The sequence below is a fragment of the Nicotiana sylvestris genome, chromosome 10, assembly GCF_000393655.2.
Source record: "Nicotiana sylvestris chromosome 10, ASM39365v2, whole genome shotgun sequence".
NCBI classification, from domain to species: domain Eukaryota; kingdom Viridiplantae; phylum Streptophyta; class Magnoliopsida; order Solanales; family Solanaceae; genus Nicotiana; species Nicotiana sylvestris.
In genome coordinates this window covers 20,781,149-20,803,439 of record NC_091066.1, presented here as the reverse complement: position 1 = coordinate 20,803,439, position 22,291 = coordinate 20,781,149, and the positions used below count along the sequence as shown (strand labels likewise).

Sequence of the window (22,291 nt, the reverse complement as noted above, 5' to 3'; positions counted from 1 at the left end):
CCGCTTCTTCACTGTATGGTTGCTCGATGAATCGCCCAACATCGCGTTTTGGCAGCAACTTTGGAGCGCCTGGTATTTTGTCAACTCTCTCTTGGTGTTCTTTCATTTGGTCACAGAGTGCCTTATTCTCATTTTCCATCTCCTCCATTTTCTTGAAAACGACTGCAATCGTATCATTGCCTGCGTTATTAGCAACATAAGTGTTACCTGTACGGGGGGCATCTTGCCCACCCTCGTTTATCGTGACATATGCATGTGTCACATTCCTATCATCCCTTTGGGTGGGATTATCAAGGATGGTGTTTAGAGCACTTGTTAGCCATTCTTCCAACAGTCTTCTTACTACCGATGGTCCCTCTCCTGTTGCAGATGTGGAGGCTTCCCTTTTGCGTGAAGCAATCATGTTCCCGTATGGGAGAGGTGAAGTGTCTCCCCCAGGTGTGATGTTTGGTGTTTCATTTTCGTGATCCTCTCTGCTATCTTCGTTGATGGTGTCTAGGAGGTTGGCTGTGACGCCTACTATGGCTTTTAGCCTTGCATCTCCTTTCCCTGTCATTGTTGGCTTGTACCAAGCTCGGAAGAATTGATTATGCCTTTCAGGAGTCTAGATGAAACTATAATCTTAGCTAAAGAAATCCCCACAGACGGCGCCAAATTATTTGACCCAAAAGATACTAAACCCTTTTTGGTTAAATTAATTAAAGAAGATAAAAGGGTAAATCTCAGCCAAGTGTAATAAACTCCAGAATGAAAGACATGAGGGATGAACAAGGTAAATAGTATTGATTGATCTCGTGGAACAGATGAATTAAGTGTGTGAAAAATGATCACCAAGAATGTTGAGTGAATATTACAATGGAAGTTCTTCGTCCCAAAAAAGTCCCCTTTACAAAGTTTTTTCCTCACTATATATAAGGGACAACCCCCTTCTAAACACTAAAAGACATATCATAGGGAATATTCGAAGGTATATTCCTAATGCTCCCTGCTAGGCCTACACTACTGCAAAAGTCATACACCCTTTGTCCGATGTCGGTCATCGTCGTCCTCCACAGGACGTCATACTGTGAAGACCTCATCGTTTGTCGTATTTGACAGTAGTTGTGGTCGACCAAATTTGGACCCATACAGGTAGCTCGAAATGCCTCTCCACTAACGGTTAAAAAACTACTAATATGACAAAAACCATCTTAAAAGATTAAGTAGGATTGAAACGCAATATATATTGCAACACTAGATACAAGTCCCTACATACTCGCATCTAGACCGGTGCATAATTTGGTAAATACTGAATTACCGTATCGAAACCAAAAATTTTGGTATTCGGTATGTTATTTGGTTTAAGTTTAAAAAAATGGTATTAGGTAGGAGTGGCAAACGGGCAGGTCGCGTCGGATATGGTTCAGGTCAAAAACAAGTAATGACAAAACGGATAAATTATTCGACCTGACCCATATTTAATACGGATAAAAAACAGGTTAATCGGCGGATAATATGGGTAATCATATTATCCATGACTTCTTGCATATGATCACTTTTGGGAGAATTTTTAGTCTTCCTAACTTGAGGAACCCTCAATTTGAGGTTTTACAAATGTAAAAGTTAGACTTATTGGTTACCCATTGGTTATCCATTTTCTAAATGGATAATATGGTTCTTATCCATATTTGATCCGTTTTTAAATAGTTCATTATCCAACCCATTTTTTAGCGGATAATATGGGTGGTTAGATATTTTCTTTTAACCATTTTGCCACCCCTAATCTTAGTTATGATATTTGGTATTTTAAAATGAAATACCGAAATATCGATACCGTATTGAAATATATATATATATATATATATATATATATAATATTACACAATACACATTTTATTAATTATAACATAAATATAAGAAATTTAAAATTTTATTTTCTTTTATTCTCTAAGTTCATCAATTAACTCTAAACAAGTAACAAGATATTTCTCTAAGTTTTCTCTCTCTAGGTTGGTATTTACGAGTTTTGGACAAAACTTTTGTCAACAAACTTTTTTAGTTTTGTACTTTTGAGTACTTTAATTAAGAATATTGTCGTCTATGATTCTATGCACTAGTTAGTATTCAAACTGAATAAACCGAAGTTACCGAATCGAATAAACCGAAATCGAAAGTAGAAAAAGCCAATGCATACCGAATTTAATTAGGTACGCTATTGGTATAGTATTTTATGAAACCGAATACCGAAAATACCGAATTGAAATATTTAAATACCGTACCATATCGACCGACGAACACCGCTACTCGCAACTAAGTTGATAAAATAAACTAAAACTTTGACGTTGCAACCAACTATTGAACAATATGTAAGTGGATAATTAGGACTAGTAGAGAAAGTAAAGACCCTTTCGGGCATGGAAACAATTTCACTATTAGCAAATACTGAATTTCAATTTCTCTTTGGCCATGAATAGTTGTAAATTGAATTTTACAATATTTAATGTTCAAGCGAAATATTAAAATACTTATTAGAGGATATATCTGAAATTAAGTGGTGATTTCTACTCACAAAATTTTCAATTTTTACAATTCTTTTTCCTAATTGTAGTTATTAATTGCTAAATTATAAGATATAGTATCTCAAATGAAGTGTTGATTTTCACTTAAAATCTTCAATTCTTATAAAAAGGTTTCTTAAGTGAAGTTATTTTTTAAACATAAGCTCAACTTCAAAAAAAAAAAAAATTCAAATTCAATTTTTGCGTCAAATACTATTTTATTAAGGGGACTCTTGGATTATCGGACCATTAACCCGGGTACAGAACAGATCAGTAGCAAAAGCCCAAAACCCTAAAAACCGTCCACCATATAAAATCATCCCTTTCATTTTTAGGGTTTCTCCTTCTTCATTTTGCTTATAGCCTTCAAGCTCAGTCGCCACCCATCCCACCACCTGTTCGACAAAATGTCGCAAGAATCACTAGTACTCCGTGGCACAATGAGGGCCCACACTGACTGGGTCACAGCCATCGCCACCCCAGTTGACAACTCCGATATGATCGTCACATCCTCACGTGACAAATCCATCATCGTTTGGTCACTCACGAAAGACGGCCCACAATACGGCGTCCCCCGCCGCCGCCTCACAGGCCATGGACACTTCGTTCAAGACGTCGTCCTTTCATCCGACGGCATGTTCGCTCTTTCCGGATCTTGGGACGGTGAGCTCCGTTTGTGGGATCTTCAAGCTGGAACAACCGCCCGTCGTTTCGTCGGACACACTAAGGATGTTTTGTCCGTAGCATTTTCTGCTGATAACCGTCAGATCGTGTCAGCATCCCGTGATAAGAGCATCAGGCTTTGGAACACTTTGGGTGAGTGTAAGTACATTATTCAGGACGGAGATTCGCATTCTGATTGGGTCTCATGTGTTCGTTTCAGCCCGAATAATCTTCAGCCAACTATCGTATCCGGGTCGTGGGACAGGACTGTAAAAATATGGAACCTTACCAACTGTAAGCTCCGTGCTACGCTTGCTGGACACACTGGGTATGTGAATACCACGGCGGTGTCTCCTGATGGTTCTTTGTGTGCTAGTGGAGGAAAGGATGGAGTGATTTTGTTGTGGGATTTGGCTGAAGGGAAGAAATTGTACTCCCTTGAGTCGGGTTCTATTATTCACTCGCTTTGTTTTAGCCCAAATAGGTACTGGTTGTGTGCTGCCACTGAGTCGAGTATTAAGATTTGGGATTTGGAGAGCAAGACTATCGTGGATGATTTGAAAGTTGATCTGAAGCAAGAGAGTGAAATGTCTGCTGAGGGAACTGCTTCTGGCAAAAACAAGGTGGGTTTGATTTTTGTTTTCATTTTTTGCTTCAAGAATGTTACTTTTGGTTTATTGGATTGTGTTTTTGTATCAAATGAAGTTATTTGTTCTTTGAATGCGTTTATTGTGCATATTAGTTTTTGTTGTAGTGTATTATTGATATAGATGGAAATAGGTCTTTGTGAATGTTGTAGCAGTTCAAAGTCTAATTAGAGTAAAATAACTGTGTATTTAATAATTCTAGCTGTTCTAGCTCTCGGGAATTCATGGTATAGAATCCTCTACCCTGTTAGAAGTTATGTTAGTAATTGGAAGAGTATTTTCAACAGTATTTTATCATCTCTAATTTGTAACCTATGGCTCCCACTGTCTGTGTTTCTTTTGCGGTTTCTACCATACTTTTCTACTCGTATAGTCTGTTGTTAGTAGCACAAATGAGAAGCCTTAATATATGGGATGATTGTAGCTATTCTTAGTTTCAAGTTTATAACTTTCTATTTCTATCGTTTGGTGGGACCTGATTTTCATAAGGATTGAAGTTATACGCAATGACAGTATAAAGATTTCTTTTACGCTATTAGTGTATTTTGACCTGTTATATAATCTTGCTTTCCATTTTTTTAAGATTGCCAATTAATATTTGTATAGAGAATTACCTGCAATTACGTTTTAAGTGATATGATAGTGTAAAAGTGCTTTTTACACCTTCAGTATGTAGAACTTGTACTCTTTTTATAATTATTTCGTGATGCCCTTGGACCTAATCTTTGTGATGATGTCGTGATTCCCAGATTTGTTAGTTCAAATATTATCAATGTTGAAATAAGTTGTGAATGTAGCTAACCTCATTGTATCTCCATCTTCCAGGTCATATACTGCACTAGTTTGGGCTGGAGTGCTGATGGAAGCACACTTTTCAGTGGATACACAGATGGCTTGATTAGAGTGTGGGGTATTGGCCGTTATTAGGATAAAACAAATAGCACCATTTGGCCTGAATTTCGTTTAGATGAAATCTAAATGTTGGAAGAATTATGTCGGATTCTCTGTGTTTTCACTTTTCATGGCTGTGAGGCCTTTTCTGTTACAGTTTTGGATTTTATTTACGCATGTTATATTGGGTGTAGATCCAAGAAGCTCTTTTGCCTAGTCTTATGAGTAATTTTATGTTTTCTTCTGTGTTTTTCTATCTTACAGATCTTCAGTTTGTTTATGATTTTATGAGGATATATACATCTTGAATTCTCTTTATACTCCTTTTTGTCCTCGTTTTTCTTGGTGTTGGGGGTCATCTATACTCCTGCACGTATTTATCAGTTTGCCAGAGTAAATAGCTTATTGTTCCCTTTGTTTGACTGTGCAAGAAGAGTTGGGTCATATACTCCCGTTGTTTTATTCCCAATTGTCACTTGCAAGTTGACATATGGTATCTAGAGAAAGTTCTTGAGTTTATTCTGAAATGTAACTTCTATAAAAGCATATTTGAGGATGCACTCAATTTGTCGAAGTTATTTATTTGTTTTTGCTATAGAGCTTTGCCAATTTTGATATCATACAAGTTCGTGCTATATTAACATTACATGATATATGTTGGCATTGTGATGTCTATCCGAACACTTGCAGGTTGGCAAGGTGCCAAGTTTCTTATCAGCCAGCGATTAGATAGAATCAACTTAAATATGAAATACAACTATTATAATTTGCTACAGGCACCTTTAATGATCATAAATGTAATTGCCTCCATATCTTTATGTTAAGTATTTGGAAATCCACTTGTACTAATGGCTACTGTCCACGAATGCAGGATTTACTTTATGTAAAATCATCTTCCATTTTCAACAAAATCTTATGTTCTTATAAAATTAGTAGATGTGAGATATACAAATGTTCTTTTCCTAGTTGTGATTTGTGAAAGTGTTACTTGAGTTCAATTTAATTCACAAAAGTTACTGATATAGTTCACAAGAACATTGATAACTTAAAGGGAAGAATTTACTATGCTTTTATCAAAATCATAGGTCAATAATCAGTATCAGCATAGGGATTGAGAATGTCTATTGTCTAAATTGATGAGTAAGTTTAATTTTATTCACAAAGTTGGAAGAAAGTATGATTTTCACCTCTTTAAAATAAACACGAATTTGCTCTGCACTGGCATGTTTCTTACTAGAGAGTGAAAAAATGATAGTTAAAATTTTTTAATTGGATTTTACTAGTCCAGTCTTGTTTGGAGAGACCAGAAGGATCACAGAAGCTTCTTCTCTCTAGCATTTGAATTCAAATTTGCGTTTTTCGTTGTTATGGGATCAAGATGTCAATCACAAGAGAGCTTTTGTCCAAAAATGAAATTTCCTCTCCCTCTGGCCTAGAATTTGAAAGGGGAACGTATCGCTGTCCAAATAAAAGTTTTAGGAAATACTGGAGTCGAAATCCAACCCAAGTAGCACTAAATGGGCATATCTTTGAAATGTTAGGTATATAGTAGATATGCCCTAAATTCAATCTCATATTTTTGTGAATGTTATTTGATATAAAAATATATGGCACTCTTTTATCATAGTTATTATTAATTGTTTGATTTATTTGATAAGGTCCTTAATTAAATTTTGAGACTTGTCATCGTGATAGAGATCATGATAATGAGAGCAAAGTCTCTTACAATTTAATCTAAATTTGTTCTTGATCGTATGATTATTAATTTGGACATTAGTAATCCGGTTAGATCAATATTTATGTGATCGTCTTTATGGGATAAAGATTAGTTGATCTCATTAACTAAATCACATAGATAGATGATGCATATAGAGATATGATCATTGAACCGACTCATTGGATAATTCTTAATGGTTAGAATTACCATAAACTGTCAATATGATATTCTCTTGAAGAATGTGATGTAAGAATTTCCTTTGACCTGAGATCGTCATAGTAATTGACAAGTTATTTATTGTGCCTTGATACTAGACACCTATGGCCCTAGGGCGATAGTTGAAATGATATTGGGTATGATTAAATACTTGTAGAATTAGTGATTGATCAAGATAGAATCTGTCAACTCTTGGTAATGAGTTTAAGCTCCATGTTATCATGAATTATAAACGACCAAACTAAGACCTTGGCCAGGGCAATTGAATGAAAGAAGAAAAGAGTTTCTTAGGTAATTCAATGGTCGAATATATTTGACATGGACACATAGTTGGTCGCCTATTAGGATTTGACAGTTGAACCATATCCTAGGGTGATCCAGAGCTATAAGGACAGAAGGAATTACTACATTATTCTTCTACTGGTTCTTGAGAGTAAATTGTATACTTCATGCTATCCGGTCGTTAAGGAGTGTTGCTAGACGCCACCCTTGATTAGTATATTGATGTGGTCAATTTACTACCGGTTTAGTATTGAACCTATGGGGTCGCACACTAACGAGTGTTCTGATCTTTGCTAAAAGATTAATTAACTTATTATTTGATAACTAAATTAAAGAATTTAATTAGTCAAATAAATTTAGTTAGTTAGTCCAAATGAAATATTAATATATTCTTTGCTAGCACAGAGGATATAATTAATATTGTGAACGAATTGAAGTTTTCTATTTGGAATAAAAAATTAATTTATATCTCTTGGTTGAAATATATATATGTGATATATATAATTAATATTTATTTGTTCAAAGTATACATAAAATATATTAATGAAAACTTATTTGGTAAATCCAATATAGAATTGGACTGAAACAAAAGTCCAAAAAGGACGTGAGACTAATTTAAACCCATTAAGAATGGGATTGACATTATATAAAATATACTAACTAATTCTCATAATCCAATTCAACTGGAATTGAATTGGAACGTCCTAGCTAATGGCGGCAGATGTTATCTCATTAGGAATGGGATACGTTTTTCCAATCGGAAAAATTCGAGAAGTTTATTTTGGAATAAACTTTTACCCTAAATAAATCATTACCTCAACCAAATAGAAAAATGGTTTATGGGTGATGCTATATAAAGGGTGATGGAGAAAATTTGTCGTATTATTAATTTCTTGAGAAGAAAAACGCTTTGCGAAAGTGAGAGTGCAATACAAAGCCAAGAGAGAAATACAATTACAAGAAAAGTGTTTCTTGTTATTTTATCTTTGAGTTGAGATTTTTGAGAAAAATTTCAACACAATATTCTTCGTTCAATTTGTTCGCGGGTTTCATTAATCAAAGAGTTGATAGCAAGGATCAGTCTCGGTGTGGATACGCATAGAGTCTTCACACTATCGAAGAAATTTTAAAACGAGACTCTCTTCATCAGGTACGTCTTAGATCCGATCTATTGACATGTAAATTAATTTTAAACACGACAAGATCTGCCTAGGATTGTTATTGTCTTTCGCTGCGTGTTACGAACACCTATACGCAATCCTTCAGTGGTATTAGAGCCATGGTTGCTCGTGTCTAAATTTTATTTACTAAATATATTAAGATTATATTTGAAGAGTTTAAACCATAATACATGTGTCTTGTGCAATAGTCAAATTGTTTGAATACATATGGATTTGTAAGCACGTGATTTTTGACCCTCCCCGAGGATTTTCACATTTTCTTTAGCATAAATATGAAATTGGGTCTAATATAGCCATTTTAACTATTTTACTTTATTTCGTTGCAAAAAGAAAAAAAATCACAAAATATATATATAAATTTTAGTTTATGTATTTCTCATAAACTTGAAAAATACAAAAATTGTACTTTATTTTGGTACTTTATATAAATTCGAAAATTACAAAAAATATAATTCGATTAATGTTTTGTAGTCGTTTTAATTTTGGAAAAATACAAAAAATATTACTTTATATTTTTGTCTTTATTAAAAAACGAAAATTACAAAAAAATAGTTTTATTAATATTCTATAGTCATTTTAACTTTGAAAAATACAAAAAATATTGCTTCATATTTTATCTTAATATTTAAAAAACGAAAATTACAAAAATAGTTTTATTAATATTTTGTAGCTATTTTAAATCTTGAAAAAATATTTAAAAAGATATAGTTTTGTTTGAATACTAGTCTTATTTTTGGTAGTTATTTTGCTTACATAGGACTAGTTAAGCAACGTGTTCCTATTTCTCGGGTCCGGGCAAAAGAATAATATTCAGGTTCAAACTACCCGGTTTTAGGCCTAATTTTCGGACCTAGCCCATAATAAATCGAGTCCAGGACACATGGGGAACCCCACCACGCGTGGGGGACATAAGTTTCGAACCCCACCACGCGTGGGGCTCATTTTTCTTGACAAACTCATTACAAAACACGGACAAACATTTGGAAAAGGGGGACTTTTTGAATTTTTTGGAGAAAATCACTGTGGATGCTTCTTCTTCCTCCTTTGAAAACCAGAAAACCAACTCCTCCTCCCACCTTCACCACCGAGCAACCAGCCCCCCCCTCCCCCCCCGTCGTCATTTCCAGACGACCACCAAACAACAACACCACCAAGTCACCTTCCCCATCACCCACCCGGCCATAACCATGTCCGAAAACCACCCTCAACCCTAACCCAAAACCACCGTGAAACCTACCATTACTGTCGCGTCCCCAGCAGTGAACGAAACCACCTCCCTCCGTCGACCTCTGCCAACACCACCACCCAAACACCAGCACCAAACAGACCACCAAACAGGCCCGTCACAACCCAACACCACGACCAACAGCTCCCCCCCCTCGTCGTCAACCTCCAGCTCCAGTCCGCCACCTTCCACCGCGACCACGACCAACGACAACAACCCATCCAGTCGAACCCCCTCCTCCTCACGTCCAGCAAAACCACCAGCTCCATCGCCCACCTCCATCCCGCTGACCCCTCGTCGACCACCGACGTACATCACCAAACCTCCAGCTCGACCTCACGCCACCACTAGTCTCCCCGTCGTTTCCTCACGCCCAGCAGTGGATCAAACGACCACTGAACACCGTCCAAACACCACTGCTTCAGCTGTACTGTCCAAACGCGACAACCAATCAGCCCATGTTATCGATGTTCTTTCAGTGTCGTCGTGCAGTCCGTTGAGGTCGCCTTTGGTTCGTCGAGGTCCGGTACGTCAAGGTTGTTGTCCGAGGTTTCGTCGCAGGTCCAACGCATCGGACGTTAATCTCAAGTAGGTTATCTCTGCCCGTGTCCTTCATGTTTGCTGTTTAGTAATATGTATAGGTGTTTGTTGAAATACAATCCTAGTTCATGCGGATAGTACGCGAAATTACGCGAGACATATATACATGATGATTGCGAATTGCTATATTTGATAATTAACTCCGTATAATATTGAAATTTGGCCGTGAATGTCTTTTCCGTTGTTTCGTTATTTTAAGTAGCTATTTGACATTTTGTTTCTTCATGTTTAAATTGTTTTTATCCAAATATTTGTCGTAATAGAGGTTTACACATATTCTGAAAGGTGTTAATTATTTAGTTTGTCTTAATAGTTGTTTATACATGCTGTAGTAATGTTGAAATTATAGTAGCAATTTTAATTCCGCGGAAAAATATTCGCTTCATCAAATAGGTTCAATCTATAACCTATGACCTCGCAAAATAGCAAAGAATGTAGTTATTTTAGCCTTATCCTTTTTTTTTCTTTTGAAAAAATGAATAAATAATAAATAATAAAAAAAACGAGATAAGCTTCACCAAATATAAAATATGTACAGATTGCGGAGCCCTCACAAAATGTATGTATTAAATACTTAGATTCCGGGATAGGCCGTTTAGCAAATTTCACAGCCCTACCCAAAATAATAATGCGCTAGTTGCTTTAGGTGCGCCTTTAATAATATTATCTCCTTAAGCTCGGGTGCACATTTATGTGACCCAAATCTAAGTCTCAGCGAAATCGAAATGTGTCTCTAATCACGGGTACATTGATTGTGACGTGGTCTGAGATGCATTTCCACGACGTTGCAAATTCCTTCAAAAAATAAGAATGAGATGAGCCTCGCCGAATAAAAATACAAATTGTGGGGCCCTCAGTAAATACTTGTTTTAAATTACTTAGAATTCAGGAGGGCCGTTTAGCGAACTTCACTGCCTTCCCTAAAGATAATAACGCGTTAGCCTCTTTAGACGCGATTTAATTAAATTACTTTCTTAAACTCGGGTGTGCATTTCATGCGACCCAAATCCAAATCCTAAAACATCAAATAAAATATGTTTCGGATTGTGGGTGCATTTCATGTGACACAGTCCAAAGATATATTTTAAGCGATGTTCACATTCCTAAAAACAATAATAATAAAGCAGTAAAAGATAAAATTTGCACATGGTTCATAATTGTATTTAAAATCAGATAAATAAGCCGAATATAACAGTTGAGCGACCGTGCTAGAACCACGGAACTCGGGAATGCCTAACACCTTCTCCCGGGTTAACAGAATTCCTTATCCGGATTTCTGGTACGCAGACTGTAATATAGAGTCATTCTTTTCCTCGATTCGGGATTAAAATTGGTGACTTGGGACACCCTAAATCTCCCAAGTGGCGACTCTGAAATAAATAAACCAATCTCGTTTCGATTTTCCTTTAAATGGAAAAAACTCCCTTGCGCCCTCGCGGGTGCGGAAAAAGGAGGTGTGACAGCTCTGGCGACTCTGCTGGGGATCTTTAAACCTAGAACCACTGGTTCAGGGTTAAGAATTCGAGCTTAAAATAATTGTTATTATTTGGCTTTATTTATTATCTGATTTTTACATGTTTGAGCCTAATGTGCTAAATGCTGCTTTTACTGCTTTGATATTACGTGAACTGTATATAAACTGTGCCGAAACCCCTATACTTTCTGAGTCTTCTAAATCATGAAGAAGGGCGTACTTCGTATGACTTCTTTTCTGTATAGTGTCAAATCCCAATTTAGAACGAGGTTCGGATAAGTTGCTAAGCCGATGAAGCTTCTGTATTCCCGGTACGCTGCCCCCTCGGCTCGAGCTGTCCGCTCGGGTAAGCCAGGTCTAGAACAAATACCCAGGTTATGAACTTAGTATAACGAAGCCACATGCCGGATCCCTAGTAGGAACGTTTATTTGCATCATGTGCATTTGACTTAGGGGACTCAACACAGGGGTTGGGTCCGTCTAGGACAAGCAACCTGAAAATAATAGACCATCTTTGGCATCCTATGTGCTACATGTTATATTTATTCAAGGGTGAATGAGTCATTTGGCGGACAAATGATATTTGCGGACAAATGACACTTCTTATCATGCTGATCACGTTAAATAAGAAAGTTGCACGATTTTTTATTAAGCATGCTATTATATTAATCAAAGCATGGGGAACATTTGTGGAATCCAAGAAGCCTTGGAATTCCACATGTCCCTCACGCTTCATTTTTTGGGAAAAAGCACATGGGGAACATTTGTGGAATCCGAGAAGTTTTGGAATTCCCTATGTCCCCCATGCTTCACATGTTGGGAAAAGCGCATGGGGAACAATTGCGGAATCCAAGATGTCTTGGAAATCCTTATGTTTCCCATGCCACATTTTTGAAAAATAATAATAAACATAAAAAAATATATATATACATATAAAAAAAAAGCATGAAAATTCAAAAGATTTTGTATATTGTCATCATTTTCCACATATTAGAAAACCGTGAAAGAGTCCGAGTAGAGTCGTAGCTCTGCCGAAATTTTGAGAAAATGAAAAAAAATGTGTCTTATTAAGTTTGTTTTATTAGCAAGCCTTGTTTTGAAAAATGTCAAAAGTCCAAAAAGTCCAATAAGTTTTATTATGTTATAAAAAAAAAAAAAGGGGAGTCGGGCGTTGAAAGTGGTTTTATTATTGCAAATATATATATAAAAAATCCAAAAGTTTTTCTTTATTTCCAAAAAATGTATATATATCTTTATCTGTTGCAAGAACATTGGTCTTGCCAAAAGTTTTTAGAATCCCACTTTTCAAAACAGATGATCCAAAAATATTTTCCATTATTGACTTCTTTAGAAAGTCTTTCTAATTGTTTTTCTAAATATATATATATATATATATAATATAAAAAAAAACAAATCCGAAAATATTTTGATTCTTCTTTCAAAAATTGAAAAGAAAATTCAAAATTCAAAAAAAAAATATTTTAGAAGCATTTCTTTTATTAAAGGTAAAATCCCAAAAAATATTTTCTTCTTCTTCTTTAGAACAAAAAAAAAAGCAAATGAAATTCAAAAATATATCTTAGAAGTATTTCTATCAAAAAAAAAAAAGATCAATCAAAAATCCAAAAAAAATACTTCATTTCTTCTTTTAAAGTAGTTCTTTCACAAATTCACAAAAAAAAAAAAAGTTAGTTCATCTACTTATTCCTGATAACCCGAACTACGCGGGTTTGATTCTCACCGGATGTGAGATACGTAAGCAACCCTCATCGGGTCCAACCCCACCTTTTGCTAAAAAGCCAAAAACAAATTAATAATAATAAACAAAAAATATATGTCAAACTTTAGTTTTGTCATAAAGAAGTTGGGTGACGCTGCTTCATCAAGACATAGCCGAATGTTCCCGAAAGGGACGCCGGAAGGCTGACTTTGCATAAACAGCCACCTTTGGGTCATTTTTTTAAGACTTGGTCCAGTTGACCCCCACAGCCTAAAAATCTTCGTCCCCGAGACGTTGAAAGGCCATGTTTGCAATATTGACTTTTCTAATTTGAAAAACGATAAAAAGAGTTATAAATAAGTCAGGTGATGCTGTTTTGTCATAAATAGTCAAATGTTCCCGAAAGGGACGCCGGGAGGCTGATTTGGCATAAACAGCCGCCTTTGGGTCATTTTGAGATATGGACCCACACAGCCTTAAAAATCTTCGTCCCCGAGGCGCTGAAGGGCCGTGTTTGCAACACTACGTTTTTACCGTAATTTGAAAAAAAAAACAAAGAGTCAACGGTCAGGTGAATACCGTTCGAATTTTGTCATAATAAGCCGAGCCAGCTTCGGCCGCGTCTTAAACCGTTCTTGCCGAAATAGCCTTAGAGTATCTTTCAGTTATCGAAAGGTTATTTTTGTAAAAGAATGGACAAGTTTGTAAAGTGCCAGAATAATCCTCCCCGACCTCAAAATTCATATGAATTTGGAAGAGGCCACATTTGCAAAAATAACCGTTTGGTTGCATTTGTCAAACGGAGAAAGGGAGCTGATCATCTGTTTTTGGAGTTTGTAAATCTTTTAATTAGAATATGTGTGTTGTTTGATTTTTTTCAGTTGTAGGTCATCTTCAGACCTTTGAAACCCAGTTTGTTTTAATATGAAAATTGAAAAAATTGTTTGTTATTGTTTATCTCTTATAGTCCGAACTATGCAAGGTCTGATTCATGCGGAGTCATGATACGTAGGCAATCTCCATAAGATTCGACCACAACAAAAAGAAAAGCAAAAAAAAAAGAAACGAAAAAGAGAATGAAAAAAAAGAATGAAAAAAAAGAAAGGAAAAAAAGGAAAAGAGAAAAGAGAAAAGAGAAAAATGGCAAGCTGGGAATGAGGAATGAGTTTTTATTTTATTTTACTCTATTTTCAAAAAAAAAAAGAGAAAAAGAAAAAAATAAATAAAATAAAATAATAAACTAGTTAGTTTATAACCCGAACTACGTCGGTTTGATTCTCACCGGATGTGAGATACGTAGGCAACCCTCATCGGGTCCAACTCCCTTTTTCATTTTACCAAAAATGATATACCATAAAGCATATATGTATATATATATATACACATATATATAAATACATATATTGTTTGTTTTTGTGTTCCAAGATTTTTGTTTAGAGTCAAAATAAAGGTTTCTGTTTTCGCCTAAAAGGTCACCTTAATAAATGTGCAGGATGAGCACAGAGCAAAATGAACCATTCTCGGCCCTCAGCGAGGTCCCCCTACAACTCCACATGTGGTGGAATGATTTGGAAGCCAATAGCAAAGAGGTAGTAGGAAGAATATTGGGAGGTTTTGTAAATTTGTTGGGCGTTAGGCCAAGGACAGATATTCTTGAAGCTCTAATACCATTTTGGGACCCAACCCGCAATGTATTCCGTTTTGTTGACTTTGAACTTTCACCAACACTTGAGGAAGTCGCCGGATATGCGGGATTGAATGAGAGGTTAAGAGGGCAATATTTGCTTTCGCCAAGGCCAGTGTCTCCGCATGCGTTTCTGGATCTACTAAGCATCAGTCGGAAGATACAACATGACGATTTATCGAGAGGATGTTGTGATCTCCATTTCTTGTATCAGCGGTACGGAGCCCCGCAGGGTTTCGAGGAACCGAACCTTGGGCTAACTCACGGCGGGAACAGAAACAAATGGGAAGCAAGACGTACTTTGGCTTTCATCACAGCGTTCTTGGGAGTCATGGTCTGTCCAAGGAAGGATAAAAAGATAGAGATAGGTCTGGTAGGTATGGCCGACGTGGCAATCAAAAGAACCAATAGTACTGTGGTTCCTTTGATTTTGTCCGAAATCTACCGGGCTCTGACTATATGCCGAGAAGGAGGCAAGTTCTTCCAAGGTTGCAACCTGTTACTTCAGCTATGGATGCAGGAACATCTCCATCACCGAGTAGGATACATGAACCACGGGTTGACCGAGAGGAATTGTATCAGCGGATTCAAGAAGCGCATGACAGGCGCCAGATTTCCTGAAGGTGTCGAAGCATGGTTTACACGGTTAAGGTCAACAACAGCTGACCAAATTGAATGGGCATTCGGTTGGTTGACTGATACTGAGGTGATCTACATGTCGGCTGAAGAATGTCATGTTCTCTTAATGGGGCTTCGCAGCATCCAGCCATATGCCCCTCATCGGGTATTACGACAACTGGGCAGGTTTCAAGTAGTCCCTACTGATGAAGATCTGAGCAAGCATGCCATGGAATTAAGCCCGGGAGTCATATTCCCCGAGGGGAAGATTAGAAAACTGTGGCATGAATGTAGATTCTTGGAGCCCAAGACCATGGTGCGAGAACTAGGCTAAAGGTGAGGTAGACCCAAAGTACGATGCTTGGTTCGAAAGAAGGTTTCAGATTCGGCAAAGACCTGCTAAAAGGGCCCACGTCCAACACTTCACAGATGATTCACAAGAGCAATGGGGATGGTTAAAAAGGGAGGAAGGTTACCGGGTTGAAATCGGGAAGCTAAAGCAACAAGTCGAAAGGCTTGTATTTGAGAACAATGTGCAAGTCGCCTCGGAGCAGGCTGAAAGAAACAAGCTAGCCCAAGAAAACCAAACCTTGAAGGCCCGCCTTCGCCAAGCCAGTAAGAGTAACGTTGACCGACAGAAGCGTCGCTCTGACGAAAGATTGATAGCAAGTTTGAGAAGTCAGGTCATCCAGAGCCAAGAAGAATTAGAACAATCAGAAGCTTGCATAGCAAGGATGAAGGTCAGATGGGCAAGGTACACAATGGCCCGGAAGCAGCGTTTGCAACAGGTCATAAGGGATTATGAAATGAGCGTCGGAATATTAAGGGAGACGAACTCCACTCTACATGATCGGATCGTCAAACAAGCACGAGATGCCCAAGCCGACAGAAGGCGATGTTACGATGCAATGACCAGAATGGAAAGACAAATGGAGATGTTCCAGGATCAGCTTGCCAACAATGCGCAAACACTGGGATTGAAGAACCGACAGATAAGGCATTTGTTCGCAGAAAGGGACAACATTCGAGGAAGGATCGACGAGATTGGGCATTACATCTACATGAGATGCCTGGCATGCGAGCAAATGCCTCGGAAGACCCTCCTTGTTTCCATCATGGGTTGCGTCCACCGAATCATGAATGAGTTGAAAAGCCTGCAGAGGGACCTCACACCAAGGGCCGCGGAAAGGCCGAATGATGCCTCGCGGGCCCCTAAGTTGGAAAATTAATCTTTGGTTGAGTCTTGTTTATTTGGCTTTGTTGCTTTTCCATATGTTGTTTTCTTTTCTTTTAGTCAAAACGGGTTAAGAACTGTGGAGTCTGTACTATTGCTATTCCTTGCTTGAAGTAATTTGTAATAGCAAAATTTTGAGAATGAATTTAACGATTTCACAAGAATTTTGTGTTTCTTTACTTTAAGGCAGAACTACGCCTGGTCTGATTCACGCGGGGACGTGATACGTAGGCAATCCCCATAAGATTCGACCGCTTTTAATAATGAAAGAAAAGAAAATAAAATAAAACACAGGGTTTCCTAAAGTACTTTAAAAGGGGACGAATGAGCAAACCGGGATGACTCATGTTGTTTGAAGCAAAGCATGTAGAAACGGTTAACTGCCTAGGTGCATTGCATCCTCTATGTGTTATGATCAAATCTGTTAGACTCTAACGCTAACAAAGTTTGTTGTTGTCTGAATCAAACAAAAGAGTTGTTAAAGAACTCTGGCAGCACACTCCTATCAAACCAGATCCAAGGGACCGATAGCAACCAGCATGACTACTTCAGAGAATAGTAATGAGGAAGAGAGGCCGATGAGCCAGTTGCTAAAAGAAGCGATGGAAAAGATTGAAAGGATGGGACTGGAGATGAATGCAATGCAGCTAGCCATAGCCAAAACACAAAAGAGCCCTGAAACACTGGGGCACATGCCGGAATACCCTCACTCTGGCCCTTCCACAAGCCGCCCAAATCCCCTTTATCATCAAGAAAGAAGCCCTCATGATTCCCAAGCTCCACCACCCCATCAACCTCTCCCAACACCCAATATTCCCATTTTTGTGGGACCAACATCAGCCCCTTTGCAAAGAACGACCAGTGAGCCATTGTTTCAGGCTCACGATACACAATACTACCCCCCCCGAGCCTACGTTTCATGCCCCCGAACCACAGGCTTACAATCCACATTTGGAAGTGCCGGCAGAGATTGAGAAGCCGGCTAAGGCCCCTGAACAGGATGAAGTATTGAGAAAGTTCAAAAGCCTGGAGCAGTCCTTCAGGAACTTGCACGGGCTGGGCAATCAAGTCAGCGTAGCATACAAAGATCTGTGCCCTTTCCCAGACGTCCAACTCCCGGCTGGGTTCAAGATGCCTAAGTTTGATTTATATGAAGGGCACGGTGATCCCATGGCACATTTGCGGGGATTCTGTAGCAAAATGAGGGGGGCAGGCGGCAAGGATGAGCTGCTGATAGCTTATTTCGGCCAAAGTCTGAGCGGATCTGCACTAGAATGGTATACCAGGCAGGATTCCAGCAGGTGGTACACGTGGGATGATCTGGCGCAGGCTTTTGCAGGTCATTTCCAGTACAATCTCGAGATAGTCCCTGACCGTCTCACATTATTGAGAACTGGGAAGAAACCCGGGGAAAGTTTTCGCGAGTTCGGGTTCCGCTGGAGAGAGCAAGCAGCTAGAGTCGATCCTCCCATGAGAGAGGGAGAGATGGTGGACTATTTCTTGCAGACACTGGATCCAACCTATTTTGGTCACTTGGTGACAACAGTTGGAAAATCTTTCAACGAGGTGGTCAAGATAGGGGTCATGATAGAAGAGGGTCTGAGGTCTGACAAAATCTTGAACTATTCGGCACTCAAAGCCACAACCCAGGCTATTCAAAGCGGCACGGGAGGTGCGCTGAGAAGAAAGAAAGAAGAGGTTGCCACGATCGAGGCAGGCAGTTGGTCCAGGGCTGGCAGGCCGCACTACAACCAACCCAGACCTCACAGGTCAAACTACCCATACAACCCACCACAAAATTTCTATCCGCCTCGAGAACCACATTGTTCCGTACACCAGGCCCAAGCATACACTCAGCCTCCGGTTCGCCCACAATGGCGCGCGCCGGCTCCCCAGAACATATATGCACCACCACAAAACACCTATCCTCCACCGAGGGCGTATAGAAACCCTTCAGGGGCAGGCTTCCGGGGAAATCCAGATGCTAGGAATGACAGGTTGCGGAAGCAGAGAACTTTCACGGAGTTGGGAGAAACCTACACCGCTTTGTTCCACAAGCTGAGGCAATTGGGTTTGGTTAGTCCTGTCCAGACTCGAGAACCAAATCCCCCACCTCAGAACTTGGATCGATCAATCAGTTGTGAATACTGTTCAGGGATGCTCGGGCATGATACCGAGAAGTGCTGGAAATTAAGGCATGCCATACAGGATCTTATTGACACCAATAAGATCGAGGTCCAGACACCGGAGGCTCCTAACATCAACCAAAACCCACTGCCAGCGCACCACGAAACTCACATGATTGAGTTGGTGTGTGAGGGAGGAGAATTGAGAAAACCCTCACAAACAGTGATGATGATCCAAGCCGCCCCGAAAGAAGTCTCAACCAGTGGAGGAACGAGTGTACAGTCGCAGGGAGAAGGCGTCAAGCCGGTAGTGATATTGGGAAAGAGCCCGTCCGCCATAACAAGCAAACCCGAGCCAAGCAAGTTGGTAATACCAGGGATCCCGCCCACACCGGCGGTCGTGTTGAAAGGGGTATGTAGAGAACGGGTGACCATAAAGCCTGTGGTCCAGCTGCCGATGATTGACAGCAGGGCTGTGCCTTGGAAATATGAAAAGGCGGTGGTGATGTACAAAGGAAAACAGGTGGAAGAAGTCAGTTGTGAAGCGCAAGGGCTGACTCGATCAGGTCGATGTTTTGCTCCGGTGGAGCTAAGAAGAACCAACCCAGTTGCAACCAAGAAACCTGTGTCCGAAGAAGAGGCTGAAGAGTTCCTGAGGAAGATGAAAGTACAGGACTATTCTGTGGTCGAACAGCTGAGAAAAACACCGGCCCAGATCTCACTGTTGTCGTTACTGATCCATTCTGAGGAGCATCGTCGGGCCCTGCTGAAGATATTGAACGAAGCTCATGTACCCAGTGAGATTTCTGTAAACCACCTGGAAACCATTGCCAGCAAGATTTTCGAGGTAAACAGGGTAACATTCTCAGATGATGACCTGCCGGTGGAAGGTACGGAGCACAATAAAGCTCTATACCTAGCCGTCAAATGTGAAGACTCGGTGGTAACTCGAGTATTGGTGGATAACGGCTCAAGCGCCAATATTTGTCCATTATCCACTCTGGACCAGTTAAAGATCGACCGCGGAAGAATCCGCAAGAATAGCATCTGTGTCCGAGGGTTTGACGGAAACGGAACAGCCACTGTAGGGGATGTTGTACTTGAACTGACCATTGGTCCAGTCCTGTTTACCATGGAATTCCAGGTGTTAGATGCCACAGTTTCTTATAACCTGCTGTTAGGACGACCCTGGATTCATGCAGCCAAAGCGGTGCCTTCCACCCTACATCAGATGGTGAAGTTCGAGTGGGAAAGACAAGAGGTCGTGTTACACGGCGAGGATACAACGTGCACCATGGGCGGAACCATTGTACCTTTCATAGAGACCGCTGATGACAAAGGTCCTTGGGTCTACCAGATTTTCGATACAGGGTCGGCCAACAAAATTTCTGAAGGAGAAATCATCCCGCACCCTAGGGTAGCTGCCGCAACAGTCATGATGGTCTCAGAAATGCTGGGTAATGGATTTGTGCCGGGAAAAGGCCTGGGAGTCGAGCTTCAAGGGATTGTCCAACCTGTCTCCCTTCCTAAAAATCTGGAAACTTTCGGATTGGGGTTCAAACCAACCGCAGCAGATAGAAAGCAAGCGCGAAAAATGAAGAAGAGGGTTTGGTTTCTGCCTAAACCAGTGCCACGCCTCTCAAGGTCTTTTGTCAAAGCAAGTGCCAAGGGGCCACCGGTCCCAAAGATTCTAGGACCTTTGATCGGTATAAATGAAGACCTGAATTAGAGTTTTGAGAAGCTATTCGCGGATGTCAGTATGGTGGAAGCTGGAGAAGGTTCCAGCAGAGCAGAGATACAGTTTGTGGGGCCTGAAGCCAAGACCAACAATTGGACAGTTACTCCTCTTCCTGTCCGAGGGGAGTCTTGGTAGTAGGCTTTGATTTATGTTTTGTGTGTTTTGTTTTGTCCGGATTATTCAAGGGTGTAATCCAAATTTTACTTTCGTTTTTGTAAAAGTGTGAACCCTTTTATCCTGCAAGTTTAATAAAGTTCTTTTCTTTTGTCCCATTTTAATTTTGTTTTGTTCTTTTTCTTTCTGAACAGTTCTCTTTTTACTGGTTCTAATGACATGGCATGCACAGCGGATCTTCGACCTAGTCTAATAAATCAATCTGAATCCGACTCAATGATGCAAGAGGTCGTTTGTGACGATGAATCTGAATGTGACGAAGGGGGAGCCTTCGAAGAGATAAACCGAGAACTGTGCCAATTTGAAGAGAAACCCAAGCCTAACCTAAATGACACTGAGGCTGTGAATCTAGGAGACGCTGATAACGTCCAAGAGACCAAAATTAGCATCCACATTGAGCCGAATGTCAGAGAAGAATTGATCAAAACCCTCATGGAATTCAAAGATGTTTTTGCATGGTCATATGACGATATGCCTGGATTAAGCACCAATTTAGTGGTTCACAAATTGCCCACTGACCCGGCATACCCTCCGGTCAAGCAAAAACTAAGGAAATTTAAAACAGAAATGAGTGTAAAAATCAAAGAAGAGGTGATTAAGCAGTTGCAGGCAAAGGTCATTCGGGTCACTCGATATCCCGAGTGGTTGGCCAATGTGGTACCAGTCCCAAAGAAGGATGGAAAAATCAGGGTGTGCGTCGACTACCGCAACCTCAACAAAGCAAGTCCCAAGGACAATTTTCCGTTACCCAACATTCATATCCTGATCGATAATTGCGCTGGGCGCGAGATCAGATCCTTTGTGGATTGCTATGCGGGTTATCATCAGATCCTAATGGACGAAGAGGATGCTTAGAAGACAGAGTTTATTACGCCATGGGGAACCTACTGCTATCGGGTAATGCCATTCGGGTTAAAGAACGCCGGGGCGACGTACATGCGAGCAATGACTGCCGTGTTTCATGACATGATACACAAAGAAATCGAGGTGTACGTCGATGATGTGATCATCAAATCTTGGCGTCAGGAGGACCATGTGGCAGACCTAAGGAGATTTTTCCAAAGACTCCGAAGGTATGATATCAAGCTTAACCCGGCCAAATGCGCATTCGGGGTTCCATCAGGAAAGTTGCTAGGATTCATCGTCAGTCGACGGGGGATTGAGTTAGACCCATCCAAAATTGAATCCATCCGAGATTTGCCACCGCCAAGGAACAAAACAGAGGTAATGAGTTTGCTGGGTAGACTCAATTACATCAGCAGGTTCATCGCTCAACTCACAGCAACTTGTGAGCCCATATTTCGGCTGCTGAGAAAGGATGCTGCGGTAGGTTGGACGGCAGAGTGTCAGGAGGCTTTCGACCAAATCAAAGGGTATCTGTCTAATCCACCCGTATTGGTCCCGCCTAAGCCCGGGAAGCCCCTAATTCTTTACCTGACGGTCTTGGAAAATTCATTTGGTTGTGTATTGGGGCAACATGATGACACAGGAAGGAAGGAGCAAGCCATCTACTATCTTAGCAAGAAATTCACAGTACATGAGGTCAAGTACACTCAACTCGAGA

The 22,291-nt window shown here is 39.8% G+C and overlaps 1 protein-coding gene across 1 annotated transcript; it reads left to right on the top strand.

Moving 5' to 3' along the window:
• The first annotated feature begins 2,800 nt into the window (after positions 1–2,800).
• Positions 2,801–5,056, top strand: LOC104227796 (small ribosomal subunit protein RACK1). The gene is made up of 2 exons (XM_009780124.2): positions 2,801–3,823; positions 4,673–5,056. The coding sequence occupies exons 1-2, from the start codon at positions 2,945–2,947 to the stop codon at positions 4,772–4,774; spliced, it is 981 nt and encodes a 326-aa protein (XP_009778426.1). The 5' UTR covers positions 2,801–2,944; the 3' UTR covers positions 4,775–5,056.
• Positions 5,057–22,291: the final 17,235 nt, after the last annotated feature.

Bases quoted from the DNA above. Each gene is read 5' to 3' on its own strand.
- LOC104227796 (XM_009780124.2), top strand. From the start codon at position 2,945: ATGTCGCAAGAATCACTAGTACTCCGTGGCACAATGAGGGCCCACACT. The intron at 3,824-4,672 runs GTGGGTTTGATT...TCCATCTTCCAG, and splicing joins CTGCTTCTGGCAAAAACAAG to GTCATATACTGCACTAGTTT.